This window comes from Callithrix jacchus, chromosome 7, assembly GCF_049354715.1.
Source record: "Callithrix jacchus isolate 240 chromosome 7, calJac240_pri, whole genome shotgun sequence".
Taxonomy (NCBI): Eukaryota; Metazoa; Chordata; class Mammalia; order Primates; family Cebidae; genus Callithrix; species Callithrix jacchus.
Window position 1 is genome coordinate 18,711,450 of NC_133508.1, and position 21,561 is coordinate 18,733,010.

The window sequence follows — 21,561 nt, forward strand, 5'->3', positions numbered from 1 at the left end:
CTCCCTCCCTCCCTCCCTCCCTCCCTCCCTCCCTCCCTCCCTCCCTCCCTTCCTTCCTTCCTTCCTTCCTTCCTTCCTTCCTTTCTGGCTTCTCTCAGCCCCTCCCTCCCTCCCTCCCTCCCTCCCTCCCTCCCTCCCTCCCTCCCTCCCTTCCTTCCTTCCTTCCTTCCTTCCTTCCTTCCTTCCTTCCTTCCTTCCCAAAGTCTTGTTCTCTCAGCAAGGCTGGAGGGCATTGGTATGATCATATGATCATAGTTCACTGTGGCCTCAACCTTCCAGGCTCAAGTGATCCTCTCACCTCAGCTTCCTGAGTAGCTGAGACCACAGTTATGCACCACCATGCCCAGCTAATTGTGTTTATTTTTTGTAGAGTCAGGGTCTCCCTTGTTGCCCAGGCTGGTTTTGAATTCCCAGGCTCAAGCGATCTTCTCAGCTAGGCCTCTCAAAGTGCTTGGATTACAGGTGTGAGCCACTGTGCCTGGCCTCTTATTTTAAATGAGCAAGAGACCACATTTTAAATTAAAGTACAGAGTGTATATTGAAATGGGGCAGGCAGCATGGTTTCTCTCACCTCTACTCCAACAGGACCAGATATGAGGATTAGAATGGAAATAATGGCATTTCAGAAAAAAAAAATACTGAGAAGGATTTGGAATGGCACACACATTCACAACCAAACAAATATAGTATTGTTCCAGCCCTGGCATACTCTCCTGTAAGATTATAAATAAGATGTGAAACTTTCTAGCCATACCAGCCATACTCTGAATCTATAATAATACTTTTACAAATCAGTTTAGCAATGAAGTATATAGATTGTACTCATTTTCCTTTAAAAATATGGTGCCTACTTTGGGGTTTGGATACTGGTAATTTGTATGGAGAGGATACTATGTTCTCTTAGTCCCTTTGGGTTCTAAGTTTTGATAGTGATTAACAAAAGGTCTGATAGCAAAGTTTCTTGGGCCTATCTCCAAGGTTTATCCAGATCTGTGGGGTTTTCAATCCATATAGTAAGAGTTCAAATGTGGAGAATATGCATAGTAGGTACAGTTGGGTAGAAAGTAATGAAGGATTAAGCATATTTTAAATTAGGTCAATTTTAACATTTGGAAATTAGAAATAATGAGAGGTTTTTTTGCTTATTAATGAATTGATTTCAATAGTCATAGATTCATGAATGTTTTCTCTTTCTTTCTCTACAAATATGAAGGTTGACTGTGTTGTTATTATTGGAGGTCCATCGAATGAAGCAGGAAAATGGATGGATGATAACTGTGATAAAAAACGAGGCTACATATGCCAGATACCTCCTGGTAAGTTCTACCAAACATCACCTTCCTGAAAGAGCTGGGTTTTGTTTTCAGTTATTTATTTACTTATTTATTTTAAGACAGACTCTTGCTCTGTCACCCAGGCTGAAGTGCAGTGGCGTGATCTCAGCTCACTGCCACTTCCACCTCCCAAGTCAAGCAATTCTCCTGCTTCAGTCTTCTGAGTAGCTGGAATTACAGGCATGCACCACTATGCCTAGATAATTTTTGTGTTTCTTTTAGAGCTGGGGTTTTCCATGTTGCCCAGGCTGGTCTCGAACTCCTGACCTCAAGTGATCTGCCTGCCTCAGCCTCCCAAAGTGCTGGGATTATAGGTATAAGCCACTGTGCCTGACTTCACTTTTTAATTTTAAAATTTTATTTGGTTCTGGGATACATGTATGGAATGTGCAGGTTTGTTATACAGGTATACATGTGCCAGGGTGGTTTGCTGCACCTATCAACCCATCACCTAGCCCCACATGCATTAACTATTTGTCCTGATGAAGAGCTGTGTTTTTAAATGTACTTTAAAATATATAATCATAACTGGGCACTGTGGTTCATGCCTGTAATGCCAGCACTTTTGAAGACTGAGGCAGGCGGATTGCTTGAGCCCAGGAGTTTGAGACCAGCTTGGGTAATATAGTGAAATTCCATTTCTACAAAAAACTCAAAAATTATTTCGTATTTTAACAAAATTATTTTACTATTGTAGGTGGGACTGCAGGTGTGGTGACTTGTGCCTGTAGTCCCAGCTACATGGGAGGCTGAGGTGAGAGATCACTTGAGTCTGAAAGGCTGAGGCTGCAATGAGCTATGATCATGCTACTCACTTTAGCCTGGGTGACAGAGTGAGACCCCATCTCACAAAAATAAAAATAAAAGCAAAAACAAACAAGTAAAATAAAATACATGATCATTCCCTTGCATAGCAACAGGTTTGATTGTTGCTTTAATCCCTGGAAACCTGTGACAGACAAAAAGGGTGATATTTTCTATACTTGATTCATGAGTCTGCTTTCTTTTTCTTTCTTTTTTTTTTTTTCTTACCAGATAGTTTTGTAGTTTTGGGCAGACTAAACCTGTCACTAAAACTTTCTATTAGAAACTTAGGGTATTTGCTTACCTGTACCTTTTTTTAAATGTCAGAATAGGAATGCTTCCATTTAATTCATGTAATTTGAGAACTTTTGGTGTAAAGCATCATGTATGCCTCATTATTTGTTCTATATCTTGTGTGCCTTAAATATGTGGATATATGATCTGAGTTTCTTTTTTCATCTTAGGAAGCCACAATATGGTTAAATGAAAATAATGCAATATGCAGATATTTACTGTCAATTAAGATGGTGTTTGCATACATTTTAGTTTCTAGAGAAACTAGAATAAAAATGCCTTGCTGACAGGGCAGGTGAGCCCCAAACTTGGGGCTTAGCCTGGGAGGGTTCTTGGCTTCACACAGAAAGGAATTTAAGGGCATGTTTGTGGTGTTAATAACTTTTATTAAAGTGACAGTTCACAGCAGCAGCAGACATACTGCTCCTGGTGGATCAGAGTTTATGATAGACAGTGAGCCTGGAGAAGCAGCTCAGGGGCAATTCTGCACTCATATTTATACCCACTTTTAATTACATGCAAATGAAGGGGTGGGTTATTCAGAAAGTTTTGGAAAAGAAATAGTAACTTCTGGGGACTGCCATGGCAATGGTAAACTGTCACGGCATTGGTGGATGTGCCGTAGGGAGAAGTTTCAGTTAGTCTTCAATCTGGCCTGGAGGGAGTCCTGCCTCCTACCTCATAGCTACACAAAAGGGGTCAGAAATTTAAAAATAGATTAGACAAGAGAGTTGAAGGTGGGGAGGGTTGCTGTTATCCTGAATACAGTTCTTAAAGGATGGGTGTGAGTTGGAAGGTAATTATTCTCCCGGACCTAATGAATTTTTCTATGCTATTTGGGAAATCAGGGAACTAATGTCAGTTCATAATAATGACTGAAAATCATCTAAGATATTTTCAGAGGTTGAGAAGTACTCCAGAAATCCTAGCCTTCTCTTAATCCAAAAGCCATCCCAGTGCGTGTCATTTTTCTCAATATTACCCTCTATAGCACCAGAATCTTAGATCACCAGTAATACCAAAGCCTGCCATCTTTGCCTCTGTTCTTTGGGCCAAGAGGGAACACTCCTTCCAGGAGTGAATGGTGATTCACACACTTATTTAAAATCTTCTCTTTCTATTCCTTATACACATACATGACAGAATATTTTGCCGCAAATAGAAATCATTTGCAAATTTTTAATGACTTAAGGAATGATTCACAGCATTGAAGTGAAAAAAGGTAGCACATAAACTTTTATGAACTATAAATTATCACCAGGTGTAGTGGCCTGTACCTTTAATTCTAGCATTTTGAGAGGCTGAGGCAGGAGAGTTGCTTGACACCAGGAGTTCAAGACTAGCCTGGGCAACAGAACAAAAGACCTTGATTAAAAAAAATGTTGGCACTTCTGTAGTGCAGGACAAGGCAGATGGCAGGTCTTGTAGGCATAAAGTAGAACATGCTGGAGAATTGGCCAAGGTACATACAGGTAGGCAAGGATATATAGATCCCTAGACCAGAGTAAAGAACCAGATTGCAAATATTTTAGGGTTTACGGGCATACAGTTTCTACTGCAAATACTCAACTCTTCTGTGATCACAGACGGTCATAGGCAATACATAAGCAAATGAATATGGCTGTGTTCCGGTAAGACTTTATTTATGGACACAGATTTAAATTTCATGTAATGTTCACATGTCATAAAATATTTTTCTTCTTTGATTCTCCTCCATACCCAACTATTTAAACACCTTTGTAGCTTATAGGATGCAAAGACAGATAACAGATTAGGTTTCATCCTCTGGCTGTGATTTGGTGACTTCTAGGGCATCCCAAGACAGGCAGAAACAATCTCTTTTGGGGGTCTTGACATGAAGTGGCTCAGAGTAAAGGGGGCACAATGCAGTGATTAGAAATGCATGCTAGGAGATTGTGGAGGAAAGATCAGAAAGCTGAAGTGATTTGGCTTGAGGGGCTCCAACCACTGGGTCAGTTTGGGTAAGATATGGGAGGCTTTCCCTCTAAGTGAAAGGCATAGAAAATCATCAAGAGTAAAGCTTGATCTTGAGATCAAGCTTAAATGAGCCAGGGACTTGTGTGTGGCTTTATTCTAGAACCTAAACCAGTCACCTGAAGGCGGATTGCTCACTAATGAAGTCAAACAGATACAAACTCATGGATCAAGTAGAACAAAGGGGGAGGGAAGAGAAAGACTTTTCTTGACCTTGATATTTAACCTATATGGAAAAATAAAGATCAGCAATGACACAATAATCGATGTTCTTTAATTTCTGCGATGAAACTATGCCATTTCTTTCATCTAGATTGCATTGAATTTGTAATACGTTTTGTTTGTTAGTTTAGAAACTTGATCATATATTTGCCCTAATATTCTAAATATACTTTGGAATTAATTTAATTTGGTCAGGCATACTTATGAAAAAATAATGGTATGTTTTCTAGCGTGAAATGGCTTATATAAATGTGTCTAACAGCTGAATGTTTGGAGTTATGCTATTTTGCTTATTTTTATGATTGATGAGATATAATTGTCATTTCTGATAGTGCTCAATTATTGTTTATTGATAATGCTAACGAAAATAATCTGTTTATCTAGACCCATCCTTGACTAATCCTCCAGCAACCACTTCAACAGATGGCTTTATTAAATATGGCAAAAGCAGCTATTCGATCATGAGACAAAAATTACAATGGCATGAAGCAGAGACATACTGCAGGCATCACAATTCCCTTTTAGCTAGCATTCTGGATCCCTACAGTCATGCATTTGCATGGCTGCAGATGGAAAAATCTGATGAACGTGTGTGGATCGCCCTGAACAGTAACTTGGTAAGATGCTGGAAATGCGTGCAACTTGACATGATCAGTGAATTATGGTTGGACATGATTCTCTTCCTGGTAGTTCTATTGAATACCCGTTACGTGTGAGAGACTGTGCTAGGCAATGTGAGTGATACTAACTAGAACAAGATCCAGTCTTTGAGGGATATGCTGCCTTTAAGGATCTGGCAACCTGGTGATATGTGCCAGAAATCAAACTAAGGATTATCTGATGAATGTTAACTCTCTTATTGCATTAGACTGTGCACATTGTATTCTGAATCTCAAGTTTATTCACAAATTCCTTCCAAGGTCATGATTATAACTATGGTATGAGAATTAAGAAAGCTTGTTAAGACATAGTTGACAGTGATGGGGACACTTTTTATTTGCTGTGGCAAGACATTGTAGACTTGTTGTAGGTCCTGAGGTTGTAGAGCTCCCATCGTGTGTGAGAAATATTTCACTGCAGTCAGTTCCTAGTATTCCATTATAGACTAAAGTTGGCAAAGACTAGGGATGAGGCACAAAGCTAAGAATGGGGATAGAGTTGCCAAAATAGTCCTAAAATGAGTCTCCTCTGATGTCTGGTCTTCTGTCTCTCTTCCCTGTATTAATTCTTCTAGCCAGCCAACCAGCAAGCTCCCCAGTAGAAGAAATAGATATGTCAGTCAGCAATTAAGATAGAAGTGTCAAAGAGAGGCATATAGAAAGTGTCACGAGAAGAGAGAAAAGGAACCAGTTGGGCCAGTGGGGAGGACCAAGAAGGTTCCTCAGAGTTTCTAGATAAAGTCTAGGATGGTAGAACATAGAGAAGGAATATCAAGAAGAGGAAAAAAATGGAGATAAACTGGAGAGCAGGTGAGTGTCAGATGTTACAGAGCTTCCAAGGCCATGAGGCAGAGACAGAAGTTTACAATTTATACGATGAGTATTTCCTAAGTAGGGAAGTGTATATTTAAAAGTAAGTAGTTCCAGAATGATTTCTATGATTAAACTTGAGCAAGACATTTTTATATCCCTGTTGACTATGTTTTTATGATTAAGTCATTTGATAAGTTATTTGTTTTCTCACAGACATGTCCACAATTCTCTTATGAGTTTAAAGTAAGCTCTTACTTTTAGAAAGATTAAATAGTTTTTCATTGCAGCAATTTTTAGGACTACAGCGGTATTGTTATCTTCCTTATGTCTATAGAGTTAATGATTATCCAAGCATTATTTGGTGAAACATGGCATAATACTACAAAATTCGAATTTGAGATAACACATACTTCTAACTTTTGTCCCTGAATATTTGGCAACTGGCTTGGCAAATTAAATAATGCAGTCAAAAGGGTGATAATTGCTGGAATCTTAAAAAAATTCAGCTACCTCTGATTAATGTTATATATCATCTGTTCTTAGACAATATCCGTAAAATCTCTATTAGATTGTTAAAAGGATATTATTGATAAATACTATTTTTGATGTTTATCAGTATTTTGTATGTGAGCATAAATTTGTTTACTAAACTTAATAAGAAATTGACTGTGCAAGTAGACTAAAGCGATTGGCTTTTTACAAAATGACCTCATGGTTTATGCAGCTGAAAGACCACCTCACTAGAAATCAAGAGACCAAGGCTCCTCTGTTCCTTACTCATGTGACCTTCTATGTTATTTACCACTGAAGTTGTTTCAATAGCAGAATAATGAGAAGATATGGAGAGAGTAGTATTTCTTTCGGTGGTCCATGAATATAATAAAAATTACTTAATTTTTATTATAATTTCAGCAATAATATAGGAAATGTTTTGTTATGAAGATAAAACTTCTCTTTGCCCTGAAAACCCACAAACTAAGAGAGTTTTATGGAAGAAGAGATAGATTTTTTTGTTAGTGTTTTTTGAAATAACTTCCAAGGATGTATTCCTGTGGATCTCTAAGAAATAACTGTTATTAAGAAAGGCTGCATTTACCAAATTTAACTTGACAGAAATTATTTATAGTGTTCTTTTTATTCTCAAATGTTCTGGGTTCTATGTCAAATCACAGTCTTAAATATACTCTTTATTCTTGGCTTGGTTCTTTTGGTATTTTCTAAATGAAGCAATGCTGCATGTTAATGCTTGTTTTTGTTGTTGCAGACCGATAATAAATATACTTGGATTGACAAGTGGAGGGTGAGGTACACTAACTGGGCTGCTGATGAGCCCAAATTGAAATCAGCATGTGTTTATCTGGATCTTGACAGCTACTGGAAGACAGCACATTGCAATGAAAGTTTTTACTTTCTCTGCAAAAAATCAGATGGTAATTGAATATATAAAAGCAATCAGGGGACCTGAAATTCTCTGAATAAGCTACAGCATACCACTGTTGATATTATTAAACAGTAATGTGGCCAGGCGCGGTGGCTCACGCCTATAATCCCAGCACTTTGGGAGGCCAAGGCGGGTGGATCACGCGGTCAAGAGATGGAGACCATCCTGGTCAACAAGGTGAAACCCTGTCCCTACTAAAAATACAAAAATTAGCTGGGCATGGTGGTGCGCACCTGTAATCCCAGCTACTCAGGAGGCTGAGGCAGGAGAATTTCTTGAACCCAGAAGGCAGAAGTTGCGGTGAGCCGAGATCGTGCCATTGCACTCCAGTCTGGGTAGCAACAGCGAAACTCCGTCTCAAAAAACAAACAAAAAAAACAGTAATGTGTCTTGGATAGCTAAGAATAATGTACAACATACTTTCTCACCTAACAAAAGACTGTCTTGACTATAAACCAATATACGTTGATCAAAACGATGGAGATAAACATTTTCTTTATTTCTGGAGTTTGTTTGCTCCTTAATAAATCTCTGAATGTTTATTATTGAGGTTTTCCTCAGAATCTATGACAGATTCCCCAGGAAATTCTGGTTACTTTTGGTGTTGACCACACATCTATATCAAAGGAATTTTGTCAGAATACATGTAGATTCATCAGAGTCAATGATGGACACCATCCTAGAATTCTAAATATAGCATTTAGTTATATCCCAGGTGCTATTAATAGCAAGAAAAGATTGTAGGATTAGTATCCCAGAAAAGGAAAACTGACTTAAAAAAGGGAAGTCACTTTGCAGTTATCTATAGATCTATAGTCTTAACTCTGAATGTAATGGGCTGCCACTATATCATAGCACATTCTACTGAAATATATTTAAAGTGTAAAACATAGATAAAGGAAATCCAATAATAATGGTGATCCAAATGATAACTATTGGAAGGTTTTTAAATATAAAGATCAATTTTTGTAGCTGCTAATACATTATGCTACATACTACAGAAGCTTCAGGTTTTCCTTTATTTAAAATGTGTTTTTATTAACAGAAGTCCCTGCTACTGAACCCCCACAACTGCCTGGCAGATGTCCAGAGTCAGATCACACAGCATGGATTCCTTTCCATGGTCACTGTTACTATATTGAGTCCTCATATACAAGGAACTGGGGCCAAGCGTCTCTGGATTGTCTTCGAATGGGTGAGTGCCACATTTCCTGAAGGAAAACTCCATAATCATCTATTCTGGGGTCCATAGACATGAATGACACTATGTATCGAATATACAAAGAATGTAAAAATACTGTTTATGTTTTTAATGATTTATTTTCTAACTGAGTGGCCAATATCATGCTTCCCAAATGTAATCTCCAAGTTTGTAGCCTCAAATTTTGGAGGATTCAGGAAGAAAAGAGCAATTTGCTGAAGGTAGCTTTCTTCCTTTCAGACTTCATGGCCTAAATGGTTAGGATTCTCATTCTCAGTTATTCCAAGTGCTGTTCTCATTCCTTATCACTGATACATGTAAGTTTTATAAGTGTCCAGGAATCATTTTGTTTTATCGTTAACAGAAAATTATTTTGATCTAGTTATTGTCTTTGTGATGATAAATTAAACAAAACTTAAACAGACACTATAAAGAAGAATGATTTTTTCCCCCGAAGTAAAAAACGTCAAATAAAATTTATTTTTAGGGTACATTTGAAAGCCATGTAGTTAATTCCCATTAAATATTTTACTGAATTGTTTTTACTTCATGTTTTTAATGCCCTGACTCAAGAGTTCTTCATGCAACAGTGGTATGCACAGGTTATAGCCTCTTTTCCTCCAGGTTCTTTCAAAATTCAACCTTGACTTTTGACTTTAAACTCTGAGTTAGAGGAGGTTTGCTTTGTCAGTTTTTGATTCATGTACTTTGGGGCCCTGTTGTTAGGTACATATGTGTCTATACTTATTACATCTTCCTGATGTATTAAAAATAATTTCACGATGAAATATCCTTATTGTCTCTAGTAATAATTTTTATTGAAAAGTCTATTTTATCTAATATTTGTGTGGCCCCTCCAGCTCTTTTTTTGGCTATTCTTTGCTAGCATATCTTTCCATGCCTTTACTTTTCACCTATATGCGTCTTTGAATCTCAGGTGTCTTTTTTAGATAGCATATAGTTGGATCTTTCTGATTAATTAATTTTCATTCTGCCAATCTCTGTTTTTTGGAGTGTTTACTCCATTTAAATTTAATGTAATTACAGATAGGTAGGATTTATATCTGCCATTTTGCCATTTCTTTTGTATATGTCTTATGGTTCCCTTATACCTCAATTACTGCCTTCTTTTGTATTAAGTACAGAATTTCTTGTGTACCATTTTAATTTTCTTTTTGTTTTATTTTGAGACCGAGTCTCACTCTGTTGCCCAGACTGGAATGCACCTGTGCGATCCTGGTTCACTGCAATCTCCACCTCCCAGGCTCAAGCAATTCTCCTGTCTCAGCCTCCCAAGTAGCTGGGACTACAGGCACGTGTCACCATGTTTGGCTAATTTTTGTATTTTTAGTAGAGACAGGGTTTCACCATATTGGTCAGGCTGGTCTCAAACTCCTGACCTCAGGTGATCGCCTGACTTGGCCTCCTGAATTGCAGGGATTACAGGCATGAGCCACTGCAGTCAGCCTCCATTTAAACTTTCTTGTTGTTTCTTTTACTATATATTGTTTGATTATTTTCTTATTGGTTGCCCTAGGGATTACAACTAACATGTTAATTACAAAAATCTAGTTCATATCAATATACATTTAATTTTACTAGTGTACAAAAACTTTGCTATTAAGTAGCTTTATTCCCTCTGCCTTCCTTTGTGCTGTTATTGGCAGACAAAAACAACTTTATCCATTGCATACCCATAAGCACAAATTTCCAAGTATTGTTTTATGCAGTTATCTTTAAATTAGAAAAGATAAAGAAGAGTTATACATAAAAAGTACATTTAAACTATTTTCCTTTACTGATGTTTCCTTTATTGATGCTCTTTATTTCTCTGTGTTGATTTGAGTTACTGGGTCCTTTTATTTCCACCAGAAGTATTTTCTTCAGTATTTCTTATAGTGATAATCTCTTTCCATTTTGTTTAGAAATGTCTGACATTTTTCTTCATTTTTGTAGGATGCTTTGTTAAATAGAAAATTCCTGCTTGACAGTCATTTTCTTTCATCTTTTTCAGTATGTAAACTGACTACTTTCTGGACTCCATGGTTTCTGATGAGAAATTAGTGTTAAGATCCCTGTACATGAGACCCTTCTCTTTCACAGATTTCAAGACGCTCTGTCTTTTAATAGTTTTACTGTGATGTGTAGACATGTAGAGCTACATGTGGTAGGTGCACATTGCTTTAAGTGCCTATAACTAACTAAGTCTCCTAGATTTTGCAGAGGATCTATCTCTTTGTTGGGATCTGCCTTAATGTTTGTCCAAGCAGTAACAAACTGCCTTAGCTTTCACTTCCTGCTTGTGTAGTGCTTCAAGGTCAGCCATATGTGAGAACTTAGGACCTTCTCAGGTCTTTCTCAGACATGCACATAGCCTTGGGCATGGGCACACTTCCATGCATTTCTCTAGCCTTCTAGATTCCCCAGAATTTGTCAATGCTTTTTTTTTTTTTTTTTTTTTTTTGAGATAGAGTCTTGCTCTGTTGCCAGGCTGGAGTGCAGTGGTGTGATCTCAGCTCACTGCAACCTCCACCTTCAGGTTCAAGCGATTCTGCTATCTCAGCTCCTGAGTAGCTGGGATTACAGGTGCGAGCCACCATGTCTAGCTAATTTTTTTGTGTTTTTAGCAGAGATGGGGTTTCACCATATTGGTCAGGCTAGTCTCCAACTCCTGACCTCGTGATCTGCCCGCCTCAGCCTCCCAAACTGCTGGGATTACGGTGCGAGACACCACACCTGGCTGAATTTGTCATTGATTTTTAAAGTCTCCTATGAACATCTCCTTCTCCAGCATTTTATTTTGAGTTGTTCAATTAGCTTGTTGTTTGCCCCGATGATTATCACTGCTTTAGATGGTTACAATGTTAGACAATTGCTGCTGATAGTTTTTTACAAACACTTGAAGGGAAAAGTCTGTTTGCACTAACTGAGCTCTGAATAAGGTCAAATAAAGACAAGCTTTGCAAGGTGGGTTTTCTAGGGAACTGTAATACAGACAGGTCAAGTAATGGAGATTCTCTGAGAACGGGGCTGGGAAATAGCTCCAAGCCCATTTTAGCCTCCTATGCCTTCTAGGCTGCTGGTTTTCACTGTGGTTGTGGGTCTGTTGGTTTTTATAGCTACCGCAAAACTAGGAAGAAGCCAAAGGGATTAGGACAAATCAAAACACAATAAAACACAATAAAACTCACTATTATTACCAAGACTCAATCATTTTTCTTGCATAAGTGCTTCTTGGATTATTGCAAGCTTTCAATTAATTTTCAGCATTCCAAAACAGTGGATTCAGAGTTTTCCAGTGTTCTGATTGGTTTTATAGAAAAACATTTTTTTCAGAAGAACTTATTCTGCATTTCTGATGATGCCACCTGATGCCTTCTTTGAACTTTTGTAATTAAAAAATGTTTCTTCCTAAGTATTTTTTTGAAAAAAAATTACAGCGAATATGTAGAAACTTTGTTTCCCATTTTAGATGACTGTTTTCTGGTAAATTAAATGAATGTTTGTCGTTCTCCTTCTCAAAATAGGAGTCACAATCATTTTGAAATGGCTGCTTGGGAAATATATTTAACATGGATTATGTAGTCATGCAGTGAACACAAGACAATAATACAGATCTCAGTAATAGGGGATATAGGCATGTAGTTAGGTGTGGACCCTCAAGGTTCAGAAAATCTGTATCATATCATTATTCTGCCCTCTGCTAGTGTTAGGATCTTGGCAAATTACTTATCTTCTGTGCTTTAGTTTCCTTATCTGTAAAATGGGGCAATAATGGTAGGTATTTAATGAAGTGATTGTAAAAATTTAATGGGATAAAGCTCGTAAATTCCAGTGCAAAAGGTTCGGCATGAAATGCTTAAAAGATATTAGTTAGCCGGGTGCAGTGGCTTACACCTATAATCCCAGTACTTTGGGAGGCTGAGGTGGGCAGACCACAAGGTCAGAAGATCAAGACCATCCTGGCCAACATAGTGAAACCCTGTCTCTACTAAAAAATACAAAAAAAATCAGCCAGGCATGGTGATATGTTCCCGTAGCGCCAGCTACTTGGGAGGCTGAGGCAGGAGAATTGCTTGAATCCAGGAGGTAGAGGCTGCAGTGAGCCAAGATCACGCCACTGCACTCCAGCCTGGTGACAGAGTGAGAGTCTGTCTCAAATAATAATAATAATAATAATAAATATATATATATATACACACACACACATATACACACATATATATATGTTATTTAAAATTAGAGATTTTTACTCTAAAATTTAGTACTGACAATCTAATGTGGGTGGTCACTTCCATAGCCAACTAACTGTTCTTCCTGTTTTATCTCCTTGCTTGGAATGGTCTTATACCTAACAGATGGATTTCAATAATAACTAATATTAGGCCATTCTTAAGTGGAGAATCCAGCTGATGTATGTAGAACAGCCAAAGCAAGGAGATGGGTTATTATTGCATTATTCAGCTGCCTGAAAACACCTAAGTGTTCTTTATCACCACATTGCCCTTCATACCAGTCTCCTGCCTTCTGCAATGAGACGTAACCCATGTCTTTTTTTTTTTTTGCCAATGGACCAGGTTGGTGCTACACTCTAGCCAACGTCTCTGTTCCTGAAGATGTTCTATGCCTCCCTTTCTTTTTATCTTTCCTCTTATTACATCTTTTTCCTGGAATTATTTTTTATCCTTTTTACTTGAAATCCTGTTCTCTCTACTTAAATTCTGTTTCCTTTATCCTCCCTTTTAGCTGCTTCACCAAGAAGGCATATTTGACATGTCCATAGCATATTGTACTCAATTTCTCTTCTATGATATTTCTTTGTTTCTTTTTTTCTTTTTTTTTGAGACAGAGTCTCACTCAGCCACCCAGGCTGGAGTGCAGTGGCAGGATCTCAGCTCACTGCAACCACTATCTCCTGGGTTCAACAGATTCTCCTGTCTCAGCCTCCCAAGTAGCTGGGATTACAGGCACCCACCATCGTGCCCAGCTAAGTTTTGTATTTTAGTAGAAATGGGGTTTCACCATGTTGGGCAAGCTGGTCTTGAACTCCTGACCTCAGGTGATCTACCCGCCTCGGCCTCCCAAAGTGCTAGGATCCTCCGAGCCCGGCCTCTTCGTACTCTTATTACTGCCCACTGAACCGTAACTTTCTTAAGACATAGTCTACACCCTGCTAATCTCTGAATATCCTGCAGGAACTAGTTCAGTGCTTGTGCTCCAATGATACTGATGATGCTTAAAAACACATTTCAGAAGGAAAACTAAAATTCTGAGCAGACAAACATCTGCGCTTTGAAATTCTTCCCCTTAAGTGGAGATGTTAGGTTGATTCTTGTTGCTCTTAATAGCGATGCCGTTTACAAAAATATTTTCAGCTACTTAAATGTGCAGCTATCATATTTACCCTTTTACGCTTTTCAGGTTCCTCTCTGGCTTCCATCGAAAGTGCTGCAGAAGCCAGTTTTCTGTCATATCGGGTTGAGCCACTTAAAAGTAAAACCGATTTTTGGATAGGAATGTTCAGAAATATTCAAGGTAATTTTTGCAGCATGCTTATTGAATCACAAATATTCTAAAATGTTGTATGTAAAACAAGGTTTCATTTCCAAAATATGTTGCCTTAAAAAATGATTAATTCATGAAGAATTTGAAAATTCAAACTCATATTTTTATTTAAGAACCGAAGCTTAAAATGACTTTCATATCATGCTATCCTCAAAGTTGCTAATTAGAAATATCTTTTGTAGCTAAGATAATTTAAGAAGCTTTAAAAAGCATTTTCTATGTTTTTGTGGGGCTGGGTGAAAAATCGCTAAGGAAGGATAACTATAAATATCTGTACTAATTAGAAATACATTTCAACTAAAGCTATAGAGTAAACCTATTTGTGCCCCCCTTCCCTGGAGCAATTAGTCAGTATATTCTTGCCTGTTAAGTCTAATTATAAATGACTATTGATTCTAGTATAAAAAAAATATGCTTAGAAATTTTGCACAAATAGGCTTAACTTATTTTAAGACCGTTTATATTTAATTGTGTGTTTACTGGTTTTATTCAATGACCAGGAACGTGGCTGTGGATAAATAACAGTCCAGTTTCCTTTGTCAACTGGAACACAGGAGATCCCTCCAATGAACGGAATGACTGTGTAGTTTTACAGGCATCTTCTGGGTTTTGGAGTAACGCTCACTGTTCTTCCTACAAGGGATTCATTTGTAAAAGACCAAAAAGTAAGTAAGAAGTTTGTTGCATAGTGCATATCACTGGCCGCCATTTCTTTCAAATAGTCCGATACCAGGTATGGAATCATAATGTGATTATGAGGCCATTGTAAGCTTTCTCCTTTTATGCGTGAAAAATCCATTCTGCCATTGTAGTCCATTACTGTCTGCAGCTCTGCACGAGCAAGAGCCACTCCCGGTCTGCTTAGTTGTTGTAAGGATTTTCGCTTATTGATGCATTTGTAATGGGATATCTGAAGGATTTGCCAAGCTGCAAACTGTCGGGGGAGCCCATCTACAAAGCCTTATTGCATGAGGGAAAAGGTGGTAAAGCCAGTACCAGCCCAAACCAGACGAGGGCAGGGTTCTGGAGGGTGACCAGAATTGATTGTGGAATGAGTCATGTCAGCTTAATTCAGTCTTCTTTTAAGATGGAATTCGAGAGCATGAAAGCAACGGGATCCGGGAATTGATGGTGTTGAATGCTCACAAGGTGTCTCTATCTGGAATTTAAAAATATTTTGTTTTCATGCCATGTCACCTAATATCCATCCCAGGAAATTACTGATTAGATAATAGATTTATTTATTTATTTATTAAATATGGAGTCTCACTCTGTCGCCAGGATGGAGTGCAGTGGCACTATCTTGTCTCACTGCAACCTCCACCTCCTGGGTTCAAGCGATCCTCCTGCCTCAGCCTCCTGAGTAGCTGGGATTATAGGCAGGCACCACCACACCCAGCTAATTTTTGCATTTTTAGTAGAGACGAGGTAGATGTTAATGTTTTAGAATTTGGCAAGTTGTTAGCCTTCTTTAACTGTTCTAAGACACCACACCCTCTGGTGCAATGTTGCAGTCTTTTTTTTTTTTTTTGAGACAGAGTCTCATGCTGTTGCCCAGGCTGGAGTGCAGTTGCGTGATCTTGGCCCACTGCAACCTCCGCCTCCCGGGTTCAAGTGCTTCTCCTGCCTCAGCCCCTCAAGTAGCTGGGATTGCAGGCATGTGCCACCATGCCCTGCTAAGTTTTGTATTTTTAGTAGAGATGGGGTTTCACCATATTGACCAGGCTGGTCTTGAACTCCTGGCCTCAGGTAATCCACCCACCTCGGCCTCCCAAAGTGCTGCGATTACAGAAATGAGCCACTACACCTGGCTGGAGTCTTATTTCAGTTTTCATTCGAATGGTTTATAACATCTTAGGCTTCAGTGGGCTAATTTCAAAACTCCTAACCTCTAATGTTTTACTTATGGATAGATTGAGTAGATTTAAAGGGTGAGTATCAGTTGCTGAAATGCAACTTGGGGAATCACATTTCCAGATCTTCTAATGTAGTCAAGGTCACCATATAGCCATAGGAGGCTGCGTTAGCTGAGACAGACAGACAGATGATATGTAGGTAGGTAGATAAACAGATCAAGATACATATCTTCTTTTCTACCTGTATTTTTATCTCTATCACATAATATCATATATTGTATCAACATGGACCAAATGTGGAGGATTCCATGTATTTGTGAACCAAATAATATTTGCTATTGACGTGCAGTTATTCTGGGTTTTTAATAAATATTTAATTTTTTTCAGTTATTGATGCCAGACCTACTCATGAATTACTTTCAACAAAAGGTAAGACTATTGCAAAATTTTGAGATCTATGTTAGTAATACATTCATACTGTTTGTTTTAAAAGGCATAATAATCCCTTCCAGCTGCCCCGCTCATTCAGTAGAATTTGTTTAACTATCCTTTGTCATCAACCTACTTTGAATAATACCTTAGAAAAAGAGGCATTGAAGTCAGCTTGCTGTTTTTACTGTAAGCAGTTACTGAAGGCATTTTTGTTGTTGTTGTTCAGTTACAAACAAATGCCTTGAACCCATGGGAGAAATTTCTCTCAAGAATCTCCATGGGTTTTTTTTCTTTTTCTTTTTTTTTTTGAGACGGAGTTTCGCTCTTGTTACCCAGGCTGGAGTGCAATGGCGGGATCTCGGCTCACTGCAACCTCCGTCTCCTGGGTTCAGGCTGTTCTCCTGCCTCAGCCTCCTGAGTAGCTGGGATTACAGGCACGCGCCACCATGCCCAGCTGATTTTTTATACTTTTAGTAGAGATGGGGTTTCACCATGTTGACCAGGATGGTCTTGATCTCTTGACCTCGTGATCCACCCGTCTCGGCCTCCCAAAGTGCTGGGATTACAGGCTTGAGCCACCACGCCCGGCCTTGGTTTTTTTCTTTTCTTACTAATTTTTTTTTGTTTTAATTTTTATAGACTATTTGAAGTAGGTAACATCCCATTTCACTCATTTTATTGGCTGCTTGAAAAAAAACTGAAAGTGAGATTTATGGCTTGCTTGTAACCTTATTAACGGCATGAGTGCCGTTTGCTTAGTAATTATATCTGTGAGCTCAAGTTTCCGCTATTCTTATTTTCTCTTTCTGTTCATTTTTTCATTTTCTTTTAGTTATCATCATCATTATCATTACTAATCTATTTATCTTTTTATACTGTGTTTGTAAGCAGCCTTAAATTATTTTGACATAAGGTGTATATATATAGATAGATAGTAAAACATTGATTAGCTAGCCCACTGCTACATAGATGGATTGTTTTTGCAACTGAATCATTGTTTTAACATTCTGAATAATCCTCTCTACCATAGGGACTCTTGTTTTCACGTCTTTCATTTCTGTTTGACAAATGTCACTTAAAAGAATATTTATACATTTTAGTTTTCCAACAAGCAAAGTTCTGCATAGCATTCAACCCTCTGCCTTCTTCCACCTTTTCCCTAATGATTTTATTTATTTGTAGCTGACCCAAGAAAGATAGACCCTTCTAAACCGTCTTCCAACGTGGCCGGAGTAGTCATTGTGATCCTCCTGGTTTTAATGGGTGCGGGCCTCGCTGCCTATTTCTTTTACAAGAAAAGACGTGTGCAGCTACCTCAAGAGGGCGCCTTTGAAAACACTCTGTATTTTAACAGTCAGTCAAGCCCAGGAACTAGTGATATGAAAGATCTCGTGGGCAACATTGAACAGAATGAACACGCGCTCATTTAGTATCTCAATGTGATTCTGAGATGCTTGAATTTCATAAAATTGTAACTGAAATTTAAAATGTTTAGTTTGATGTGATCATTTCCTTTAAAATGAGCACTGAATTTTACTGGTCTGTCCTTTTTTTCTTTGCCTAATTGAAGAAATTATTGCTTGTTTTCTAGCCTGGCAAGATGTTTTCACAAAAGAGGAATAATAATGCTGATTACTACCTTTTAAAGTATCTTAGGTAAATACACAGCACTACAGCACCAAAATCTAAGCATTAGTGATGCATAGCTGATGTCAGCTTCCTGTGGTTTTTAAGCACTCTAGAAACAATGAGGCTTCTTGGCTTATTTTAAGGTGCCCCCAAAGATGTGTTACCTAATAAATTGTAACTCAGCAAGTAAAGACCATTTGAAAAATCAGGTACAAATAGCCTCAAATGGCATAAAAATGTAGTTAGTTTTCTCTTCTATCAGTTTTTATTTCCACTCCAATTACTTAGAATTTTATTTGTACATGTGCAGAAGAATAAGACAGCAGAGATCGAGACCAGCCTGGTCAACATGGTGAAACCCCACCTCTACTAAAAATACAAAAATTAGCAAGAGAATCTTGTTTCCCCCAAGAGAGTTTTACAGGCTGAGTGTTTCAAATGTGTTCTTTGTCCTGATATATGTATATCAGAAATACAAGGATGTGAAATAAAAATGTAAATTTGCATAACTGGATGTACTTAGATAATGTGAAATAAACATTAAAGACAAGGTCTATTTTTAATAGATTTGCATTTTGGTGGTCTTAGTATAAATTTGCTTTTAAATGAGATGTATTTATCCACTTACTTTACACTTTAACTTTACGCTTATGATATTATTCATAGAGAAATTCTTTTTTTTTTTTTTTTTTCTTTTGCCAATCAGTTTGAGCTTATAAGGTTGCTCAGGTTAGCCTTGAACTCATGACCTCGCCTTCACAAGCGCCACGACCTCCGGCGGGAGCCACTTTGGCCCCCGGAGAAATTCTTTAAATGAAACTCTTCAACTAGTTTGAAAAGGGGTGTTGCTAAAATGCTGAATGTAAAAGGAATTTTTTTACCCATAACGATTTTACCAGATCTTCCCCTATAATGTGGACTCAATCAGAATTCAGCAATCAAAGCCACTAGTATTGAGAATCAGAATTCTAAATATTCTTTTCTCTCTTTAACAATTTCTTTTCACTTAACAATTTTGCCTTAAAGTTTGGGGTATATTGTGAAATATCTGGGAGACTTTACATCTGTATTAGTCCATTTTCATGCTGCTGATAAAGACATACCCAAGACTGGGTAATTTATAAAGAAAAAGAATTTTGGTGGACTCACAGTTCCACGTGGCTGGAGAGGCCTCACCATCATGGTGGAAGGCAAAAGACACATCTTCCGTGGTGGCAGACAAGAGAGGAAAATGAGATCCAAGTGAAAGCATTTTCCCTCATAAAACCATCAGATCTCCTGAGACTAATTCTCTACCATGAAAACAATATGGGGGAAACTGCCCCCATGATTAAATTATCTTCTACTGGGTTCCTCCCACAACACATGGGAAATTACTGGAGCTACAACTGAAGTTGCGATTTGCGTGGAGATGGCCAAACCATATCAACATCTCACATAGGCACCACACTGCCAGCTCAGCTTTACTTTTTTATGAGATTGCCCACGAGTGGCAGTTCTTTACCTGGAATCACTGGAAGAGACTCCTTGAATAGCATTAAGGGGTCTGGGAAGGCCTCCAAATTGCAGGGCAAAATGTTGTGTTTGTTTTGTGCTTTTATTTTTCTGGAAAGAAAATAGCTAGATTCTCAAGAAAGTCTGTCATTCAAAAAATATTAAGAAACAGCATGGTATTTGGGATAGGATAAAGTTTCCAGTACACCAACTAAGAAACAAATAGGAAGTAAGAAGTAGGCTGGGTGCAGTGGCTCATGCCTGTAATCCAGGCACTTTGGGAGGCCAAGATGGGAGGATCACCCGAGGTCAGGAGATCGAGACCAGCCTGGTCAACATGGTGAAACCCCACCTCTACTAAAAATACAAAAATTAGCCAGGTATGGGTGCCTGGAATCCCAGCTACTCAGGAGGCTGAGGCAGGAGAATTGCTTAAACCTGGAAGGCAAAGGCTGCAGTGAGCTGAGATCTCGCCATTGCTCTCCAGCCTGGGCAACAAGAGTGAGACTGCATCTAAAAAAAAAGTGGCAACTGTGGGAAAGGTTTCTGAGCACAAGCAACTCCAACACCTCAAATAATAGGAAAGAAGTTGCTTTTTATGTTCTTGGTAAGAACAAAGCAAGTTCGACTTGAAGAAGTTCCAGTGGAAACAACGGCTGCCTATAAAGAAATACGTGGTGAATTACACCAAGGCAATCCCTTTCCTTCCATCTGCCTAGCTAGCTAGCTAGCTGTCTAATTTTTTTCCCCTGCCAGATAAAAGACAGAATTAGAAATATGGAATGAGAAGAAATGCTCGAGTGAGTACGGTTTACAAATTCTTTACACAAGTCTTTTTCATTATCATTCAGAGCTGCAGTTTCACCGAAAATATTTTGGACTCTGTGCAAGATACATCTCAGACTAAATGTCTTGTCATTTCAGGAAACAGTCTGTGTTTGACAGGGTTGCTGAGTATTGTATTTCATACTCTCACGTTATCCACCCAAACATGTACTCAATGAGATAAGTCGTGTGTATCTACATACTCATCCAAGCACAGTACTAAAATAGCAAGGATATTTTTCAGTGAAGCCGTGGGGGTGGGTATTAGGTAGAGAAGAGCAGTTTCTGCCTTGTTTATTTATTCATTGGTTTTGTGTTTTGGTGGTTGTGGTTTATGTGATTGCCCTTGCTTGAGGTTGTTTTTAGGGCTCAGGAGCTGAAAGATTCTTTTTTTTTTTTTTTTTTTTTTGAGATGGAGTCTTGCGCTGTTGCCAGACTGGAGTCCAGTGGCGAGATCTTGGCTCACTGCGACCTCCTCCTCCTGGGTTCAAGCGATTCCCCCGCCTTGGCCTCCTGAGTAGCTGGGACTATAGGCGCGTGCCACCATGCCTGGCTAATTTTAAAATATATATTTTTTTAGTAGAGATGGGGTTTCACCGTGTTGGCCAGGATGCTCTCCATCTCCTGATCTCATGATACCCCCACCTCGGCCTCCCAAAGTGCTGGGATTACAGGCGTGAGCCACTGTGCCCGGCCAGGAGCTGGAAGATTCTTAAGGATATTTTTTCCCAGTTGACTCCAACAGTGTGAATTGTTTGTAAGCTGAACTGTGAAAATGATGGGGATGTCAGTAGAGACTGGGGGACACATGATGTGTCCATTTCTCAGCATTCACTCCTGCATCCATTTATTCCTTTATCCATTTTTTCAGTAAATATTTCTTGAGCATCTAATACACATGTTAGGCATTGCGCTCACCCTTATATCTTCAGATATTGCTAAGAAGCCCCATCCACAAAGTGCAGTCTAGTGGCCGTCCAGACCACAAACAGATCGT

At 38.6% G+C, this 21,561-nt stretch overlaps 1 protein-coding gene across 1 annotated transcript in view; it reads left to right on the top strand.

Moving 5' to 3' along the window:
- MRC1 (mannose receptor C-type 1) overlaps window positions 1-18,810 on the top strand; it is a 107,479-nt gene extending 88,669 nt beyond the window's left edge. The window contains exons 23-30 of the mRNA XM_008999998.4: window positions 1,214-1,316; window positions 5,034-5,266; window positions 7,386-7,551; window positions 8,608-8,757; window positions 14,185-14,298; window positions 14,829-14,993; window positions 16,572-16,613; window positions 17,799-18,810. Of these exons, the coding sequence (XP_008998246.3) occupies window positions 1,214-1,316; window positions 5,034-5,266; window positions 7,386-7,551; window positions 8,608-8,757; window positions 14,185-14,298; window positions 14,829-14,993; window positions 16,572-16,613; window positions 17,799-18,046 (1,221 nt within the window). The 3' untranslated portion in view covers window positions 18,047-18,810. The remainder of the gene's footprint in view (window positions 1-1,213; window positions 1,317-5,033; window positions 5,267-7,385; window positions 7,552-8,607; window positions 8,758-14,184; window positions 14,299-14,828; window positions 14,994-16,571; window positions 16,614-17,798) is intronic.
- Window positions 18,811-21,561: the final 2,751 nt, after the last annotated feature.